The 18,456-nt window shown below is 45.8% G+C and overlaps 1 protein-coding gene across 2 annotated transcripts; it reads right to left on the bottom strand.

Annotated features, from left to right (window-relative positions):
- Window positions 1–2,312: 2,312 nt before the first annotated feature.
- Window positions 2,313–18,378, bottom strand: NCSTN (nicastrin). Of its 2 annotated transcripts, none has more exons than XM_020979556.2 (17): window positions 18,251–18,378; window positions 16,988–17,092; window positions 13,864–13,987; window positions 13,337–13,455; window positions 12,799–12,944; window positions 11,285–11,435; window positions 10,806–10,912; window positions 10,255–10,407; window positions 9,341–9,445; window positions 9,039–9,116; window positions 7,217–7,389; window positions 5,834–5,936; window positions 5,469–5,561; window positions 4,996–5,083; window positions 4,584–4,738; window positions 4,098–4,310; window positions 2,313–3,059 (listed from the first exon to the last, which is right to left on the bottom strand). In XM_020979556.2, exons 1-17 carry the CDS (start codon window positions 18,333–18,335, stop codon window positions 2,937–2,939), a joined length of 2,121 nt encoding a protein of 706 aa, XP_020835215.1. In that variant the 5' UTR covers window positions 18,336–18,378; the 3' UTR covers window positions 2,313–2,936. The 2 variants fall into 2 exon arrangements, with proteins under 2 accessions (XP_020835215.1, XP_020835214.1); XM_020979555.2 differs by having other exon boundaries at window positions 10,806–10,915; window positions 18,251–18,372.
- Window positions 18,379–18,456: the final 78 nt, after the last annotated feature.

The raw sequence follows: 18,456 nt of genomic DNA, 5'->3' as shown, positions 1-18,456 counted from the left end.
CAGAAAAGTTTGAGGTACAGGAATCAAGGGTGTGAGCTATACACACAGAAGAGGTATGTTTACTGAACCTAGTTCAGTGAATTTTTCCTGTTGCTTCCTCTGAAGCAGCCAAAAAGTGCTGGAACTGGAGTTAGATCCGGGTTCCAATCCCACAGTGGACTCTTGACCAGCTGTGCAACAACGATGAATTCACAACTTTTCGGGGCCTTAGTTTCCTTATGTGTAAAATGGAAACAGGAATGCTGACAATTACCCATCTCACTGGGCTGTTGTAAGGAAAGAGCTTTGTAAAGCTTAAAGTGCTACAGAAATGTGAGTTGTGATTGGGAAGCCTTCCCTGACAGAACAAAGTGACTCATCTGACACTTAGCACATGCTAAATATGAGGTGCAGCTCTGACCCCATGGAAAGAGCATTGGGAATCTGTATTCCTCAAAGTCATGGGTTTTAATGCTATGACTTTTACAAATCACTTCACTCTCTAGGCATCAGTTCCCTCATCTGTAAAATAACACGGCTGGATTAAATTATCCCTGAGATTTCTTCCAGTTCCAATTAATCAAAAACACCAGATCAATGGAGCCATGGAGTAGGATAGAGACAGTTTGGGGAGCTACCGAAATAATGCTTCTCCAACTAAAAATACCTCCCCTTGGAGTCTGGGGACAGGGTCGCTGGACTTCTTTTTTAGGCTCAAAAATTCAGATTACCCAGAAGTGGGAGAGATGTGAAAAGTTAGGAGCTAGATGGGTAAACTGGAGAGAAAGGAGGACTGAGGAGTGGATGGGCTGAAATTTGTCAGGTTGGTAATGGAATTACCCATCCCATTTCTTTGGTGGAGAAAGGAGCTGCCCTCAGCAGGTCGGGAGAGGTAAAGCCCAGAAAGCAAATGGCAACTGGAGGGAGGGAGATTAGACCTTAGAAGACACTGATTAGCAAGCTCTGGAATAGAGGATCAAAAGAGGTTGAGTGATCTCCCTTCCTGGGAAGTATCTGCCCACCTCTTTCCTAATCTGTCCACATTTTGTCCATCCAAGGAGCTGGACAAGATGACAGCTTTGGTTCCTACAAGCCAGGGCTTTTTTTTTGGAGGGGAAGGGGATGGTATGAGGACTAAGACCAAGATGAAAAAGATTCACTTTTCTCTTTAGATCTGAGGCAGGACTGGGAAAAAGATCTGGGAAGGTTGAAAGTGCTGGTGAGGTTTTAGTGGATCATTTGAGTGTCCATGCCCCCTCCCACCAAGGTGTGAATGAAACTTGTCCTCTCCATTGAGGGCCCAACACCCTTTGCTGGCACCCAACTGCTCCCCTGCTCCCTGAGGCTGCCAGCAGGATGAGGGAGCTTATTGCTCCATCCACTGGGAGACCTGTTGGCCAAGGGAGGCGCAGAACTGGCCCAGATGATGGAGGCAGCTGTGTGCATCTCCCGCCAGCACGCAGCTTTCTCAGTACAAAGCTGGGAAGGGGGTGGGGAGAAGCAGCAGGATACCCAATATTTCCCAGCCCCCAAATATGCTCCCCTACCCAAGGGACATGAGGTGGTGGTGATGAGTTTTCTCACCAGAGAGAACAAATAGCCTTGGGCACAGCTAATGAGTAGTTCTTAGGTTTGTGGTGAGGATATACTATCCCTCTCTTACTCTATCAGCTTTAGCTTCATATCAGCAATGCCCACTCGACCAGTGATGTGGGAATGGATAAAGACAAGCTTCCTCATCTCTCCTTCCCTCCCTCCTTCTTGTTGTTGATTAGTCATGCCTGACTCTTCGTGACCCTGTGGACCACAGCACACCAATGCTGTCCGTGGGGGTTTTTTTGGCAAAGACATTGTAGTAGCTCGCCATTTCCTTCTCCACTGGATTAAGGTAAACAGGATTAAGTGATATGCCCTGGGTCACCCAGCTACTAAGTATCTGAGGCCAGACTCAAGCTGAGTCTTATCCCCAGTGCACAATGGCGCCACCTAGCTTCCTCCCTGAGCCAACCTCGGTGCAATGCCAGAGCCAGCTCTGCACTCTTCTAGAATCTTGCCTTTCCATCAGTCCAAACGACTGAATGACTGGAAATGAGGTGGGGCAACCAAGAAGAAAGAGGTTTCATGAGCATCCAAGGCAAGAGGTCATAGTTTCCTCCCTCTTCCCAAACTTCCATCCTTTCCACCTGTTCTTTGCTCAAAAGCCTATTCCTAGGGACTCTTCAGAGACCCAGAGAACAGGAAACAGCGGGGTCACCAACAGGAAAGTCTCAGGTTTCTTAAATCATTTCCTCAACCTCACTGAAGAAGGGGGCCTGAAAGAATAAAGTACAGGCTACATGGGATAATCTGTTTTAATGAAATTGACTATTTATATATGTACAAAACCAACAACAAAAGATTACAATTTAAGAAAAAAATACAATTGACCACCACTGGTCAAAGAGGGAACCCCCACCCTGTGGCACTCCAACCCCAGATTTGCCATCTAGGGGCTGGGAAGAAGTACACCAGGAAAGAGGCATCAAGCTCAGCCCACAAAGGTTTCTTTCCATCCTAGCTGAGGAGAACCACATAATTCAATGCAAGAATTCCCTCCCTTCACTCTACCCCTCCTTTTATTCCTGGTAGGGGAGGGGTGGGTAAGGGAGAAGGGTGAGGACAGGAAAGGAAGGAAAGGCAGGGAGCAAAAAAGGAAAGTTGCAGGAGATGGTAACCTCCTTTTGTAATTCCAGAATGGGGAAGGGGGAAAGGAAGAAAGGAGAAGGAAGAAAAGGGAGGTAATATTTGTCTGCTTGTCTGTCTCTTGTGTAGGACAGTTCCGCTCCTGCCCATCAGTCTCAGTCTGACCTGGGCCAGGGTAGTTTCCAGTGTCGACCTAGTGGTTTGTGCCCTGGAAGGAGACTGGCCATCCAGGAAAGGATTTGGGGAATTGGCAGGGAGGGACTTGTCTCGAAGCCTTAGTAAGACACAGCTCCCGGCTCTCGAGGGGTGGTGAACAGGATATCAGCTTTGGCATTGATGAAGTAGGTTACGATGAGAGAGACAAAGAGGATGCTGAGACCCACAATCAGGGTGACAAACTATATGGGGGGAGGTCAAGGAGACATAAGAGACAATCAGAATTAAGTGCAGCACAAGGAAGTATGCTCTGGGTTGGGAGCTAGGACACTGAAGGCTTGGTCTTCAAGCAAAATCTCAAAGCATTCTGTGACTAACAAACTGTGACCTTCTCAGTCTTATAAAGTGGGATGGATTCACTCTTGCATTTCACTCTAAACTCAACTACATTATCAACTACTGAAGCAGGGACATGGTTTATACCACTTTGCAAATATTAAATAATTAACTGATAGATCTCAAGGACCAGAGATGAGACACCATAGGATTACAGACTTAGAGCTAGAAGGAAGTTTAGTTTAGACAAAGGTTCTTAATCTAGGGTCTGTGAATTTGCTTTTTAAAAATATTTTAATAACTGTACTTCAATATAATCGGTTTCCTTTTTAATCCTATGTATTTTACACACTTAAAAACATTCCGAGGAAAGATCTATAGGCTTCACCAGACTGTCAAAGGGGACCACAACACAAAAAATGTTATGAACTCCTGGCTTAGAGACATCCTAATCCAATTCTCTGAAGAATGCTTCCTTAGGGAGGAGAGAACTGAGGCCCAGAGACATACAATGATCTGTCCAAGGTCACACTAATAAGTGGTACAACTTAAGACCAAGTCCTCTGGCTTCAGGCTCAGTGCTCTTTCCACATTACAATTCACTTTGTCAATCTTTGTCTCAGACTCTAAGGTTCACCAGCATTATCTCTAGAGAGTTTCACTATGGAGGCAAACTGGTGTATGTATGAGAATGAAATTTCACCTAGGCCTAGCAATGAAAATTCTTTCCCAACTGGATAAGGTGGCCATGGATAGAGATACAAGGGGAGCTGTTAGGAAGAAGAAACAGTGACCCTAACTACTGCTAAGGGAGGAGATGATACATTCTCCTCCACACTGGCACTCTGCCTCCCAAAAGGAAACTGAGGATTCATCTCTCTCCTCTTGCCTGCCCCAACCCTCTTGTAATCCTGCATCCCCAGCCCAAGTCCTCAGATTCTCACCTCAAGTTCCTTGCTAGCTACAAGAAAAATGCGGGCACGGATGTCTTTCCAGCGGCTTTCTGTCCAGGTGGAATATTCAGAGGATCCCCACTGCTGCAGCTCAAAGGCAGGAGACACAGCCTTGGCCAGTCGTGCTGTGGAACGCACACACTGGGGGAGCCGACCTGTCCCACTGGGGTCCTCTGGGCCTTGTACCCATGCATACTCATACAGCTACACACAGAACAAGATTCCACACATGAATCCACCCTGCCATTTGACTCTTGCAACAAACTTTACCCTCTGAAAGGCCAATACCCTCGACAGCCCCATGCTGCCCTTCCCCCCACCAACCACCACTCCAATCCAATTTGGGAGTTGTTCAATGTCTATACCATTCCCTCTGACAACCCAATTCAACCCCATCAGTCCTATACTGGAAGTAGAGGTCCATCTCTGACAAGAGAAAGGCCTTCAGAGCATCCCTCTATCCCCATTTCCACTCACATCCTTGTTTGCATCTTGAGCCTTCTTTGGGTCTTGGCACTGCTCCCGGGTAAGATTGACCACAGTGCCAGTCAAGTTTGCCAGCACATACTGCACCACATAGGTGGTGTTGATGGGGCTGGAGACGGCAATGTAATGCTGGAGGGGCCCATCTCCTGATTGGAGGGCAAAAACCAGGGAGGAGAACGTATGGGTGGGATAGAAGGAAGAGATAAGAAGGAAGACAGGCCAGAAAAAATTTAGATGGACAGAAGAAAGAAAGGGTTGGGGAAGAGGAGAAGAGCAAAGAAAGAAAACAACAATAGTAGAAAGGGAGAAAAAACGGAGTCATGACTAAAGCAATCAAAATAACCCCACCTCCCTATCTCTGATATCTTTGCTCAAAAATTCCATCTTTGCCTCCACTGCTTACCCAGGAAGACCTTCAGGTCCTGCCTGATAACTGACTGGAACCATGAGTTGTTGGCTTTAACCAGGAACCCATAGAGCAAGCGAGAGACCTGGGATTAAGGAAGAGAGGGGGTCCTGTCAGCTAAATTCCAGAGATGAGTGGGGGCAAAGGAGGGGGAAATCAGAAAATCTATCATTGAATCCACAGAAATGAGGACAGGGAGAAGCCTGGTCATGTGGATTCTAGAACTAAGAAGGCTATCTATGGCTGGCACATAAGAAATGGGAGTGAGGTCTTTATGGATGCTCCCTAAGGAAATGTGTCATGAGTCCTCACTGGCAGAAGCCAGACCATCTGAATCCTGAGACTCTGGGGGAACATGCAGGGGGTGGTGAGGGACAGGGGGTAGCCTGCTGTGTAAACACACAGAGACAGAAGGGAGGGGTGGGAGAGCCCTGGGACCTTGCCAGGCCTAGAGCCCCATCTGCTCTTACCGTTACTGGATCAGCCTCAACAGCGGTGTGGTTGGTTCCCCCGGCTAGCTGGTATAGAGCACGTCCTAGCACTGTGGCTACAGATGCCAAGGACTGACGGAGGTTGAGAGGAGAAACAGAGTGACCTATCTTGGGCAAAACTTACCTTTTCTCTCCTCCCTTCCCTACCCATACCCCAAGCATTGACATCTTAACCCACCTTCAACCCAAATCTCTGTATTCTCTCCCCACTATGACCAATAGCTTTATTCCGGCAGTGCTACTCTTCCTCCCTTTATCTACAGACATACTAGGTTCTAAATGCTCACCAAAATGTCATCTGACATCTTTATTTGCCTTCCATACCCCTCCTGGAGCTGAGTTACCTTGGCTATGTCAGTCACAAAGTCCATGGCTTGATCAGGAGTCAGGGTTGGAGGATACTTCAGACCAATGTTTTCTGCAGTATCATAGATGCTCTGGTAATACCTGTCAGGAGAGGGCAGTCTGAGTTCAGGTGGCCTTTGAACAAAGCCAAGCCCTTGTCCCTCAACTCTCCCTTGACTCAATGGCTCAATATTTCACTTTTCATTCCCCTGGGGGGGAGATACATTGACAAACAAGGACAGTCTCATGAAGCCAGGGAGAAGAGAGAATAGGCTAAGAGCATAGCAAAAGGAGTTTTAGAGAAACAGATAGGATTTCCTGACAGTGACAGCAGGAAGATTTGGGAACGGGAAAACAAAGGCAGGTTTGGAAGCCAGACAAGACCCCTATCAACCTGAGGCATCTAGAATTATTACAGTACTACAGAAACATGTAGTTAAAATCATATGAACTTCTAGTCTGCGAGGGGCCTCTAGCCCTCGCCATTAGTAAAAGCCCAATTCTACCCACAGAACTAAATTTGCTTGAAAAACACACTCAAAATATGTGCCAATCCATAGATTAAGCTCCCAATCCACAGAATGAACAGGGGTCATGGAAGTGATGAAGGAAAATTCACTCTTTACCAACCCTGACCCTGAATAAGTGGACAAAGGACTCCTGGCTAGGTTGGGCTCTCCATCTTAGAGGGCTCTGGGCCCAACTTACTTTCCTTTGCCTCGAGACTCAATTTGACCTGTTGTAAGAAGGGAGTCTGGAGAGAGATTCAAAATTTAGAGAAAAAGCCAATCTCCATTGGCTTTCTGCCTAGCAAGTAACAGCCCCATTTGTATCCAGGTGTTGCAGTGGATAGCAGGTTATCATTATTATTATTAATGGGGGGCAAGGGAGTAGAATGAGGAAAGCCAAATAAAGTTCCCTGGTCATGGTCTATTTCCCATCCAGTTGTGAGGGACTCTTTCCCAACCACAGCACTACTCAACCCCCAATTACTGTCCCTCTCCCCCAAATCACTCCACTGTGCTCCTGCTTGAGCTGCTGCCCTCTACCGGTGGGCCTAGGGAATACAGATCTTCAGCGTGCCTGATTGAAATACTGCCTTAAAGAGCAGGAACATGCAGCTAAAGATGACGAGGGTTAGCACGATTACCAGAGGAAAGTGTTCGAAAGGAGAACTTTGCAACTCATCTACTGGAGATCATAAGCTGGGGATCTTGAGTCAACCTAATTAAACATAGGGTGTAGAGGGCCACATGGAAGAACAGCATGTGATCTCTCTCAAGCACAAAGAGGGCCAAATTCTCTTCCCCCTTTCTTGGGCCCTTGAGTTCAGAGTCACTTCTCTGAGGTAAGAGGAGAATAGGGCAAGGGGTACTGGTTACCTGTTATAAAAGGCAAGAGGGTGGTCAGTAAGCACAACACCAGAGATATTTTGGCTACGGAGAAACCTCTGAAAGGAGGATGGCGGAAGAGAATTTTGTGAGTTCGCCTCCTTCATTGTCACGTTAGGGACACCATTGCTGCTATTCTTCAGTATGGCCAGGAGATTCTGGACCTGGAGAGCGGGAAGTGAGAGGTTAAGAAAGAAGAAGAGAGAGATACAGGTTGGTAGGAAACATGGAATCTGAGCAACGGAAAAGATCTCTGAAGCCCTCTAGTCTAACCCATACTGAGCAGGAAGAGAGAGAAAGGCAAAGCAGGACCTCCTGAAAGTTTTCTTTCACTATCCAGACGGCATAGGCTTGGACAGCCCTAACCTTGCTGACATATTCAATCTGGTAGGTTCAGTCAGGGACATTCTAGGGCTGAACTCCTCCAGCCTCCTGGGGCCGAGGCACTCTAAGTTTCTTTCCATTTTACAGGGAAAGAAACTGAGATGCAGAAAGAAGAACAGAACTGTTTCTGAGCCAGAGGAAGAGAGCCAAGAATGAAACCCAAGCATATTTGCTTTTCGTCCAGGGTTTCCTATCATAATCATCATCATTATCATCATCAAACATTTAATGAGCACTTGCTATGTGATAAGTACCACACTAATTCACGGGGACCCAAAGATTCAGTTCTCACCTTGAAGGGTTAATTATTAGTCTGGAAAACAGGATACCAACATAAAGATATAAATGCGAGGAAGCATATGCTAAATGCCAAGTGAGAGGCAAAGACAATAAGTAGGAATACAAAGGAAAGTCTGACCAACAACTGGGCCAGTCATGAAAAGTTCCAATGCATGGGATTTGAAAGAAAGCTAAGACTAACATAAACTGAGAGGAATGGGAGGCAGTTCCAAGCAAGATAGTCCTCCCAACTGCCTAAAAAATAAAATAAAATAAAAAAATAGGGGCAGCTAGGTGGTGCAGTAGATAGAGCATTGGCCCTGGATTCAGGAGGACCTGAGTTCAAATCTGGCCTCAGACACATAACACTCACTAGCTGTGTGACTCTGGGCAAGTCACTTAACCCCAATTGCCTCATAAAAAAAACAAAAAACAAAAAAAAGTAAATAAATAAAAAATAAAAGGGGCAGCTAGGTGGCGCGGTGAATAGAGCACCGGCCCTGAAACCCTGAGTTCAGCTGTGACCTCAGACCTAACACTTGACACTTACTAGCTGTGTGACCCTGGGCAAGTCATTTAACCCCAAATGCCTAAATAAATAAATAAAATAAATAGCCTATACCTAGCCTTGCTCCAAGTCTGAGAAAAGGGAGTTTTCAGGGTTGGACACTTGGGACAATAAGAGAATGAAATGAACAGCTCATCAGAAAGTGAGTCAGGTAGGTCCATCCTCCTCTCCCAGGTAGCCCCATACTATATAAACACATTAACTAGTCTCCCCAAAGGTTGACATTAGCAGGTAATCGATCAAGAAGTATTTAGTATGCCCCTACTGTGTGTCAGGCATTGTGCTAGGATAGAAATACAACAAATGAAACAAATTCCAATCACAAGGAGCTTACAATAGTAAGGAAAGGAGACAAGAACACATGCACAAATACATATAGCATAAATGTTAAGTTAAAAAGTACAAATATATGCAAAATAAAGACAAGGCAGTTTGGGAGGGAGGGTACCAGCAATCGGGGGAGATCGGGAAAGGCTTCATGCAGAAGATGGTATTTAGTCTTTATCTTCTCAACCTATGGCTCTAGGGCAGGTGGCTGTTGTATCTTAAGCTGTGTTAGCACAGAATGGAAGATGAGGTTACCTCAGTATAGATGGATTCATCTCTCTGAGACATGGGGTCTGTATGCATCCACAAATCCGAAGAATTCTTCAAGGCTACCTATGGGCAAAGAATAGGAGTCAGCAGCCCAACTGGATCCTCCTAGTTCAGGACCCCTGCCCAGGGGAGAAGAGATGGGTGCCAGGTTAGGAGACCTGAAGAAGAATTCAAGAGACAAAGGATCACAGGGAAAAGACAATGCTTGAGGGAGATAGGAGATGGGAGGCAGGCATGGGAGAGCATATCAAGTGAAGAGAAGAATGGGAGTGAGAAAAGCAACACACCTGTCCAAGTTCCACAAATGAGTGTATGTTCTCCAGCTGGACAGGAAACTTGCCCTTTTCCATATCATACACCATCCGTGAGCTACCAATGTAATCAAAAGTCTCCTGTGGAACAGAGGTGGGAGGGGATGAGAACAGCGTCTCTGAACTAGGAGGGCCACAGGGAGTACAAATGGACACAGCCCCAGATTGTTCCTCGAGCAATGGGACTTGCACCAGCCCAACCCAAGGTCAGCTGCTCTCACATCAGCTTTGTCAGGGGAAGCGCAGCCCTCACTCGGATGGGGCCCAGGACGAGACTTAGAGCCAGAGGAAGCCTGGTGAAGGAGAAGAGGCCATAAGGCAGACACAGAAGAGCCCTCAGGAGAACATCAGCTGTGAAGTGCCTGCTTTTTCTGCCCCGTCCTCCTCACTGCCTCTGGCCCAGATTAGGCTGCCACCACACTACACAGCCAGGGTAAAGCACCAGCAGTGAGAACAACCTCAGGGCCGCTAAGGAGGAGGAGCCAGCAAAGAAACTGAGTCCAGAGAGGCTGGGAGAAATACCCTAACCTCAAGCTTGCCAAATTCAGCAGGAACTCCCAACGAAGGACCAAAACCACCTAACAGTAGGGCTTGAAGGCTGGGGGAGAGGGTCAGGGAAGAAAGGCAGAGGTAAGAGAAAGAAGAGATGAAGCCAATCAAATATAAGAAGAATGCATCAAGTTCCCAAGGGGCTCCCAAGCTGATCTGACCTTTGGGTGGGCACACACCAACTCTAGGAGGGACTGACATAGGTAGTCACGAATTGCTTGAGGCCTCAGCAACTGCTTGGTGACTGACATCTGAACACAGGCGCTGGGCTCTCATCCCCATCCCAGTCTAAAACCCAAGTGCCTCAGAACACAAACTATTCTACTAGTCAGGGCCCTCACCCCTTGGAAGAAGACAAACATAACATTCCGGGGCAGAGCTGCCACATCTGGTGCCTTCTGCAGAGCTTCAGCCACAGCCAGCTGGGTGATGAAGGAACCAACAGCACTCTCAGCCCCAGGAGCCACATTCCAGAAAAATGAGCGGCTGTCCAACTAGATACAGCAAAAAGAAGAGAGAGAGAGAGAGAGAGAGAGAGAGAGAGAGAGAGAGAGAGAGAGAGAGAGAGAGAGAGAGAGAAGAGAAGCTGTCAACAGAATACTTTCCCCAAACTCTGAAAACTTCCCCATTTAGGGCCCATGAGCCTTGTCCTCTACTCAAGAGGACACACATCCTTTGTGCTAAGAATAAAACTGAACAGTTCCATCCTCTACACAGCATATTGCCTCCCTTGAATACCCTACCTCACCTAGGTCCCTAGTGTAATCCACCTGTGGTAGTAAGACCTGACATTCTTGAGGGAAGTCTGTACCATGACAACTAACTCCATCTTATACTCTAACGGATATAAAGTCCCCTCCCCACACTCAGTGGCTTCTAAACCAGTACCTACCCTGGTGGCAGCGATGATCACTTTGTCCCCAGGCTCTAGTTTCCCTGATGCATTCAAAGGATTCAGTGTGTTCCACACGTTGAAGTCAGCCAGGGGGTCACAGACAACTTCTGGAGGGGACAGAGATTATCTGGGATGGGAAGGTGGGGCACAAAGGAAACAGGGAAGGCTCCTTTGACAAAATCCTCCATCTCTTCCAGGTCTTTTTCTCTGCCATACTCCACCCCCTACTTTCTCACCACCATCTTAAGAAAACTATAAAACATGCAAAATAGTTTTGGAATTACTGATGTTGATTATATCTGATACTGATACTGATATTGGTTAGAGTTTCTAGGCTCTGTACCACTCTGCTATCTGAGTGAAGTCTTCCAGTAATATCTTTACCAGCTAGGGTTATTATCTCTTCAGCCACTCCTTATTGCCCAGTGCCATCTGCTCTGAGTACCCACAGCCCTCCCCCTGGGCCCCAGACCCACCTGGGTTGATACTGAAAGTGCTCTGGATAGCACTACGTCGCATGCAGGTGACTGTGCTGGTGACGGCATGCATGTGTGAGAAAAGCTGCATTGCACACAGTGGGTAGGCTGGGGCAGATCCATTCACCCCCCGGTTGTGGTCCCAATAGCACTGGAAGAAAGAGTACCATTGAAATAAAGGGTCAGAGCTAGTTAGCTGTTACAAAGACCTCCTCCTCTGTCTCACTTGAAAAGTACTGTTTCCTGCACTGTTTAGAAAAAGGTCTCCAAGATGCTGTTTGTTGTTTGTCCTTCATTTTCAAAGAGGACCAATGACTCACAGGGCAGCATTCTGACTTGTACATGGATTGGATTTAAATAGGGCAGACTTGCAGAAAGTCATCAGCCTCACTCTCTCTTCCAGAATCATCAAAGTCCAGTGCTAAGACAAAAGTCGACACAGCTGGTGATGGCCCAGGATGCAGTGGATGACCTCGGGGTCTCCAATGCCTCACCAAGCTCTAACTGCTCCACAGCACCTGCTTCAACAACCTTCATAGCCACCAAAACAAATTGTTCTCATCTGCCCATTCCACCAGAGAAAGTTTTCCCATGGTTGGGGTGGACATCCCCCTACCTCACTGATAAGCTGTTGAGTTTGAGACCTATTGGTTACTCTCAACCTGGTTTAGCCGTCTGTCACAGGAATATCATCTGTCCAGGGTCACCCAGGTCCTAAGGGTCTTCATGACCCTGGGCCTTCTATCCCCCTGACCACCCCTTGGTTTGATCTCACATTACATACAACAAAGTAGTCATCATTAACATGATTTGGTACTGGTGAGAAAATAAGCTGGTCAATGGAGCAGACTAGATTTTGGGGTCTGTTTTTGGAACAACAATACACAAAAACAAAGAATGGTATCCCAGTGTTTGCTAAAGTCAAACATCTCAGCAAGAAATTACCTCTTAGATCTATGGATAGAAGAGTTAATGACCAAAGGAGATAGGTTCACACAAGCTGTAGCATGCACAGGGGGCACACTCTAAGATGCTAGCCTGGGTCAGGAAGCCTTGTCATTATTGCTGCCAGGTGTCAGAGATTATTGGTTCAATCTGACTGGACTCACATGACAAATCCTTTCACTTCAGTTTTCCTACTTTAGCTCAGAGACCTCTACTTTACTAACTCCCACTGAGCTTTTTATATCTAGGAATCTGTCCCCAACTCCTATTCAACATTAAGAAATAAGACAGCAGGGACCATCTAGAGTGGAACAGGTCAGAAAGAATAAGCACACACTTTCAGGGTCTTTCTTGGGGCATTCAATAGCACAGATGATTCACAAACTCAACACACATTTACTAAGCATCCACAGTGCTAGACACTAAGAGAAATACAAAGTTTATATAAGATGCCGTCCCCCATAAATGCAAGAACATTTATGTTCTCCATACATTCCCTTCTTAGGCCAACCCAAAATGCAAGAGGGGAAGGGGGAAGAGAAAGGAAAAGAGACAGGACACATTGTTACCTGCTTGATGATCTGTGTTTCATTCTCATCTTCTAGCAGAAAGATGGGGAAGTCAAAATCCTCATAGGCTAACCCGTTGCCTTCTGGGTTCCATCTCAGTTTTTTGCAGTGGGCATATTCTGACCCATAGGAGTCAGAGTAGATACCTGGAGGGAAGAGGAACCCATTACTGGGAGTGTGTGACATGTGATACAACATGAATGGATCTTGAAAGCCTAGTGTTCATAGAAATAGGCATGGTTCCCAGAGAGGAACCAGGGTACCAGGAGGACCCAAGCTATCCAGCTTGAAATCTGAGTGTCTTGGGAAGGATGAAGCAACACTGGCTTCCACAGAGGAGTTGGTTGGTCATTTAAGTGAACACACACACATAAATCTAACACACCACATTTCTCACAACAGGCCACAATCATATACAACACACAGACATTTATATGCATTCACATTAATGATGCTCTTGGGGGCAACAAATGACCTAGTTAATGGCATTCAAACAATAAGCCATAGGTAATGGTTCCTGGCTCTTTGGGGATCTTACCAAACCCATCGTTAGGGCATTCAACACTGGGAGAGAAACCATCTACAGGACTGGGCTTGGCAACAGCCACAGCAAGACCAGAGATTCGCTGGGTCCCCTTCAGCTTATCCATCAGCTTCCTAGAATAAGAAGAAATAATGGAATAAGGGAAGAGGAAAGAAGAAAGTGTCAGGCAATCCAACACCCTTGCTTCTCTCCCCATAGGAAGGGAAAAATATCTGACTGCAGAGTTAAGCCATTTCTTTCCTCATTGAGCCCTATTGTGGGATTCCTGACTCTAACCCTAATCCCAGCTTCTCCAGACTCTGGATAATGCTGGTTGCTGTCCCTCTACCCAAACAGTACCCAGCCAGATGACAGATCTAGTTTCAGGATCACTGAAAACATTCTCTTTAAATCAATATAATTTTCCAAAAGGAGCCAATACCAGGAAAGTCAAGGGTAGTGCCCATCTTTTGAAGTTGGGAGAAGGCTCCTATTTTCCTCTGCTTGCTCACCTTTTCCAGGCATACACACCCAGATCTCACCTGTTAAAAAGTTTGCCTTCCAGCAGTACCATGTAGGGTGGGTTAGGGCCATCGGTTAGGACCCACTGCAGATCTTCCTCCTCTTCCACTACATGGATCACTCCTGTGTCCCCACTAATGGAAGCTACAGTGACAAGATGGAACAAAGTAAAGACCCTGGAATTTATTCTATTGACCCTATTTCACTGGGCCAGCATGCAGTGAAACTCCCACATTTATAAGGAAACAGAGCCACACAGGACAAAACCACAAGTTCTCATGCAGCTTCACACATAGCTAGCTTCACTCTCCTGGAATCTAGGTTGGGGACCCTGAAAGAAGAACAAGTTTGACATGGAGGAAAGGTATTGCTTGGTAAATAATGATCACAGGTGACAAACACTAGGAAAAAGCTCTGAATCTGAAACAACTTTTACAAAGATTTGAAGAACATTGTAGACAAGAGAAGTCAAACTCGGGCCCCATTTGGCCTGCAAAACCAGGGAGTGCTGCAGAACAGGTGTAAATGCAATCGGGACATGTTTAACAAATAAATAAAAAGACAATACAACATAGATAATGTTAATTTAATTTGGTTTTCTAAGTGTGGTTATGTGGTTTTATGTGTTGATAATGTGGTTTTCTAAGTCAATATGTACACTATGGTCCATTTCTAGTTGAGTTTGACCTGTAGATCACTCTACTTGTATTATATGTAAACTGGGGCGAGAGAAAGGGATATTGGCTATGAAAGATTAGTAACTCCTGCTTTAAGAAGGCCTGGGGAAAAGAAAAATGGTGGGAAACCTAGATTCTAGTCTAGGGAGCATCCCTGGTTCACTGTATGACCTTAAATAAGTTGCTTAACCTCTCTGGGCAAAAATGGCAATCAGCTCCACTGCTCCCTAACTATCTCCCCATGCAGAGACAGACCGTATGGAAAAGAAGCCTGTACAACCAGCCTTTGAGCGCCCTGCGGAAAGGAGTCCAATAAACACAAGATATTGTTATCAGTAAACCAATACTGCGTCTCACTATTTCCCCAGAGGATTCTCATGTTAGCAACCCCAATTAAAGAGGGTAGAGCCTGGTTCAGAGGTAGATGAACTTGAAGGGGGAGACTTAGACCTAGCCAGATTGAAAAGGAAACAGGTTTCTAATGAGGAAATAGCCTGAATCTTGCTCCTCCCCCTGCCAATGTTTAGCTTTGCTTAGGGCTGTGGTAAGCATAGGCAGCATGATGGATGAGTCACTGTCAAAATGGGTTTAACAGACTAGTGAGACCTAGACTAGACCTGGCTCCAGGGAAATGGGGTTCAAGCCCCTATACTTAGGGTTGGAAGTAAAACTGTGATTAGAGACTATAACAGATCCACCACCCATTACTGCATGTTGGATATAGCTTAAAGATTATTTCCAGCAATGATCCTATAACTTAAGGGGCTATCTGGGACTAGCCAACTTGCCCAGGGACTAGCTGTTACAATCAACTAGTTGACTAAAGACAGGACAGGATGATAATGGGGAGACAACATGCTGGTAATTCAGAGCTCTCAGAACAATTCTGCCCATTTGAATGGTTCCCTTCATCAACCAGTGACATGGTATCCTAAACGTCCCAGGTGCTTTAACCTATAGCAAAAAGCTGCTGAAACCAAAATACCTATTCAATATAATCTACAAACACTAAGCTTATCTTTATGAGTTTAAAGTGGTACTCTCACTGAATCTCAAATCCTCCATTGAAAGAAAGAGAGGGACCATTTTCATCATTTTTCATGGAAAGAATAGAACCCAAGTCTCAGAGAAGTGAAATAATCTGTTCAAGATCACACAGTATGTCAGAAAGAGTTTCTTACCAGACTCTCTGTGCCAGAACCCATCATTAAAAGTCTAACTTCCTATTTCAAGAGGAAATGTGATGTACAGAAACAGGTACTACTGATGGAATGAAAATCAAATCATGGGACCACCAGCTATGGGGAGTCAATCACCCCATCCTCTCCTCTGTAATGTTTTCAAGCAGGGCTTCTTAGCACGGCTTCACAATTCATCCCTCCTTCCGATAACAAGGGTTCCATGATTTCACTGAATGTCATTCCCATGAATGACAACTAATCAGCATTCTCAGAATTTCTTCTTTATCAAACAACTCACTGCTTCGCAGAAGTCCACCTCAGACTCTAAGAATATCACTGTACAACAGACAAGCAATCAAACAGATCTAGACCTGAAAGGATATTCAGAGAACATCTAGAGAGAGTGTTTATTAAGTGCTAACCGTGTGCCAGATACTTTGTAAGCACCTGAAATATAAATACAAGCATGCAAAACCATTACTGTCATGAAGAAGCTTCCATTTTTGTCCAAATTCATTTTCCACATCTGTGATGAGGTGGGATTTGAACCCAGGTCTTTTATTCCTGAGCCAGGGCTCTTTCTACTGTACCATACTTGTACACAGCAGACATGAACTTTTTTCAAAAGAAGAAATACAAGCTACTTATCACCACTTAGAAACATACAAGATTATTAATAATCAGAAAAAAGGGAAATTAAAATAACCCTTAAGTACTACCTCACAACCACTAAGTGGCAAAGATGTTAAAAGAGGAGAAAACCTATTCTTGGAAGGGTTATAGGAAGATAGACATGATAATTGACTGATAGTGGAGTTATGGATTGGTTCAACCATTCTAGAAAAGTTTGGAATTACATAAGAAGTTACGAAACTGTTTATTCCCTTTGACCCAGAGATTTAGTTGGGCCTATATCCTAAGGCACTTACTGACAGCAAGAAAAGACCTATATATTTTTTTAAAACTTACAAGAAGATTATTTGTAATAACAGAGGGTTAAAAACAAAATATGTGCCCAATGACCACAGAATAAGTGAATAAATTATATGTGAATTTAATGTTCCTGAGCCTTAAAGAGTGGAAAATGTGAAGAATTTGGAGAAAAAACAAAAAATGTATCAGTGAATTTATTTTTTAAAAAGACCAATCTAACAGTCAGATGTGATCACTGATTTCCCTTCTCCCCTGTTCTTACTAGTTTTTCCTGCTACCACCAATTAACATGCAGTGTACCTAATACAGGCTCTGGAATATTGGGAATACTAAAGCATGAATTTCCAACTTACACTGGCAGCCAATCTGGTGAGTGGCATTGAGCAGGCGGACACAGGGAGCTGTTCTGTTCAAGGGGATGTAGATCTTCCTCTCCACTGAATTTGCTTGGCACAAACCTGAAGAGAAAGCAACAGGTGTAAGAAAGAAGCTTTAAAAAACGAGCACAGTTCCATCACTCATCTTCTCAGCAAGGAGGTGGCAAGAGGCCAGCATATGTCAGTGGGAAAAATCCTGGACTGGGAAATTTAAGTTCTAGTTTTAGCAGTGTCTTTATCTACCTCCTTACTTTAAGCAAATCACTCAGCCTCTCTGGGCTGAGTTTTATCCTCCATAAAATGAACATAATGCATATTATATTCACTTAATATTTCCATTAGGACACAGGAAGGTGCATACTCCTCCCCAAAAACCATTACAGAAATTTAAAAAAGGATTATTATAAACCACTACAGGGCAGTCATACTGGTTTCCAGATAAGAGAAAATGTGGTCAAAGGAAGCCCTATATGTGGATTACTGATTAATTTTAAAAAAGAGCATGAATTCCAGAGCAGTCCCTGGATTCAAAATCTTTCTCTGTAATCTCAAGAGAGGAGGTGGAAATGGTCTACACACACGACTGTCAAGACTCAACTCTTACAACTACACCCAATACACTAGTCAGTCATGTGAGGGAGTGTGCGGTTTCTCTTTCTCTGGAGATCTTGAAGGACAAGAGCTACCAACATTGCACTGGTGAAGGAACAGTGGTAGCTCGAGACACGGAGGAGAGGAGGGCAACCTTCTGCGACCCCACAAGGTGCACACGAAAAGAAATCTTTGAAAGCAAACACCTGCTGCAGCCCCACCCCACCCCCACCCCAAATCTTAAGGCTCCTGGAAACATTGCCTCGTAGTTCTGAAGAGCCAAGGAATGCAGGAGTCTGTCTCGATCTACTTGGCAGAGAGGAGAAACTGAGGTACGGGGATGGGAACGAGCCTTATCGCAGAATCAACAGGAGGCGAGACCCCAGGAGCCTCTAACAAGCCCAGGCTGAAAGGGTGGCCTCGGACAGCAGCCCCTCCGGGCACACTGGGAGGGCCTCCTCAGGGAGAGGTGGGGGCTTTAAATCCACGAGAAGCGCGGAACTTGAGTCGCAGGAAAGCTGAGTAGGGGGATCTAGGAGTCGGCGGGACAGAGGACCCAAGAGCAGACAAGGGCGCCTGGGCGGTTTCAGAGTAAAGGAAGTTCTCGCAAAGAGGACCTCGAGGCTCTGGGGGGTGGGGAGGGCTCACCTGCCAGCAGAGAAACGAAGCACAGGAGGAGGCAGGTTCGCCGGCCCCCGGAGGCGGCTCCTCCGCCACCCCCAGCAGTGGCCATCTTGCCTCTCCGGGCAGCTTCCGCCTCCTGCCCCCTCCTGCCCCCTCCAGCCTGACAGAGGCCTCTCTAGGCCGCTCCACTGCAGTCTCTGTGGCCTGCAGGCGGAAGTGCGTTAGGCGTA

The sequence above is a fragment of the Phascolarctos cinereus genome, unplaced genomic scaffold (genome assembly GCF_003287225.1).
Source record: "Phascolarctos cinereus isolate Bilbo 61053 unplaced genomic scaffold, phaCin_HiC Scaffold_5;HRSCAF=322, whole genome shotgun sequence".
NCBI classification, from domain to species: domain Eukaryota; kingdom Metazoa; phylum Chordata; class Mammalia; order Diprotodontia; family Phascolarctidae; genus Phascolarctos; species Phascolarctos cinereus.
This window is presented reverse-complemented; position numbering and strand designations above follow the sequence as displayed.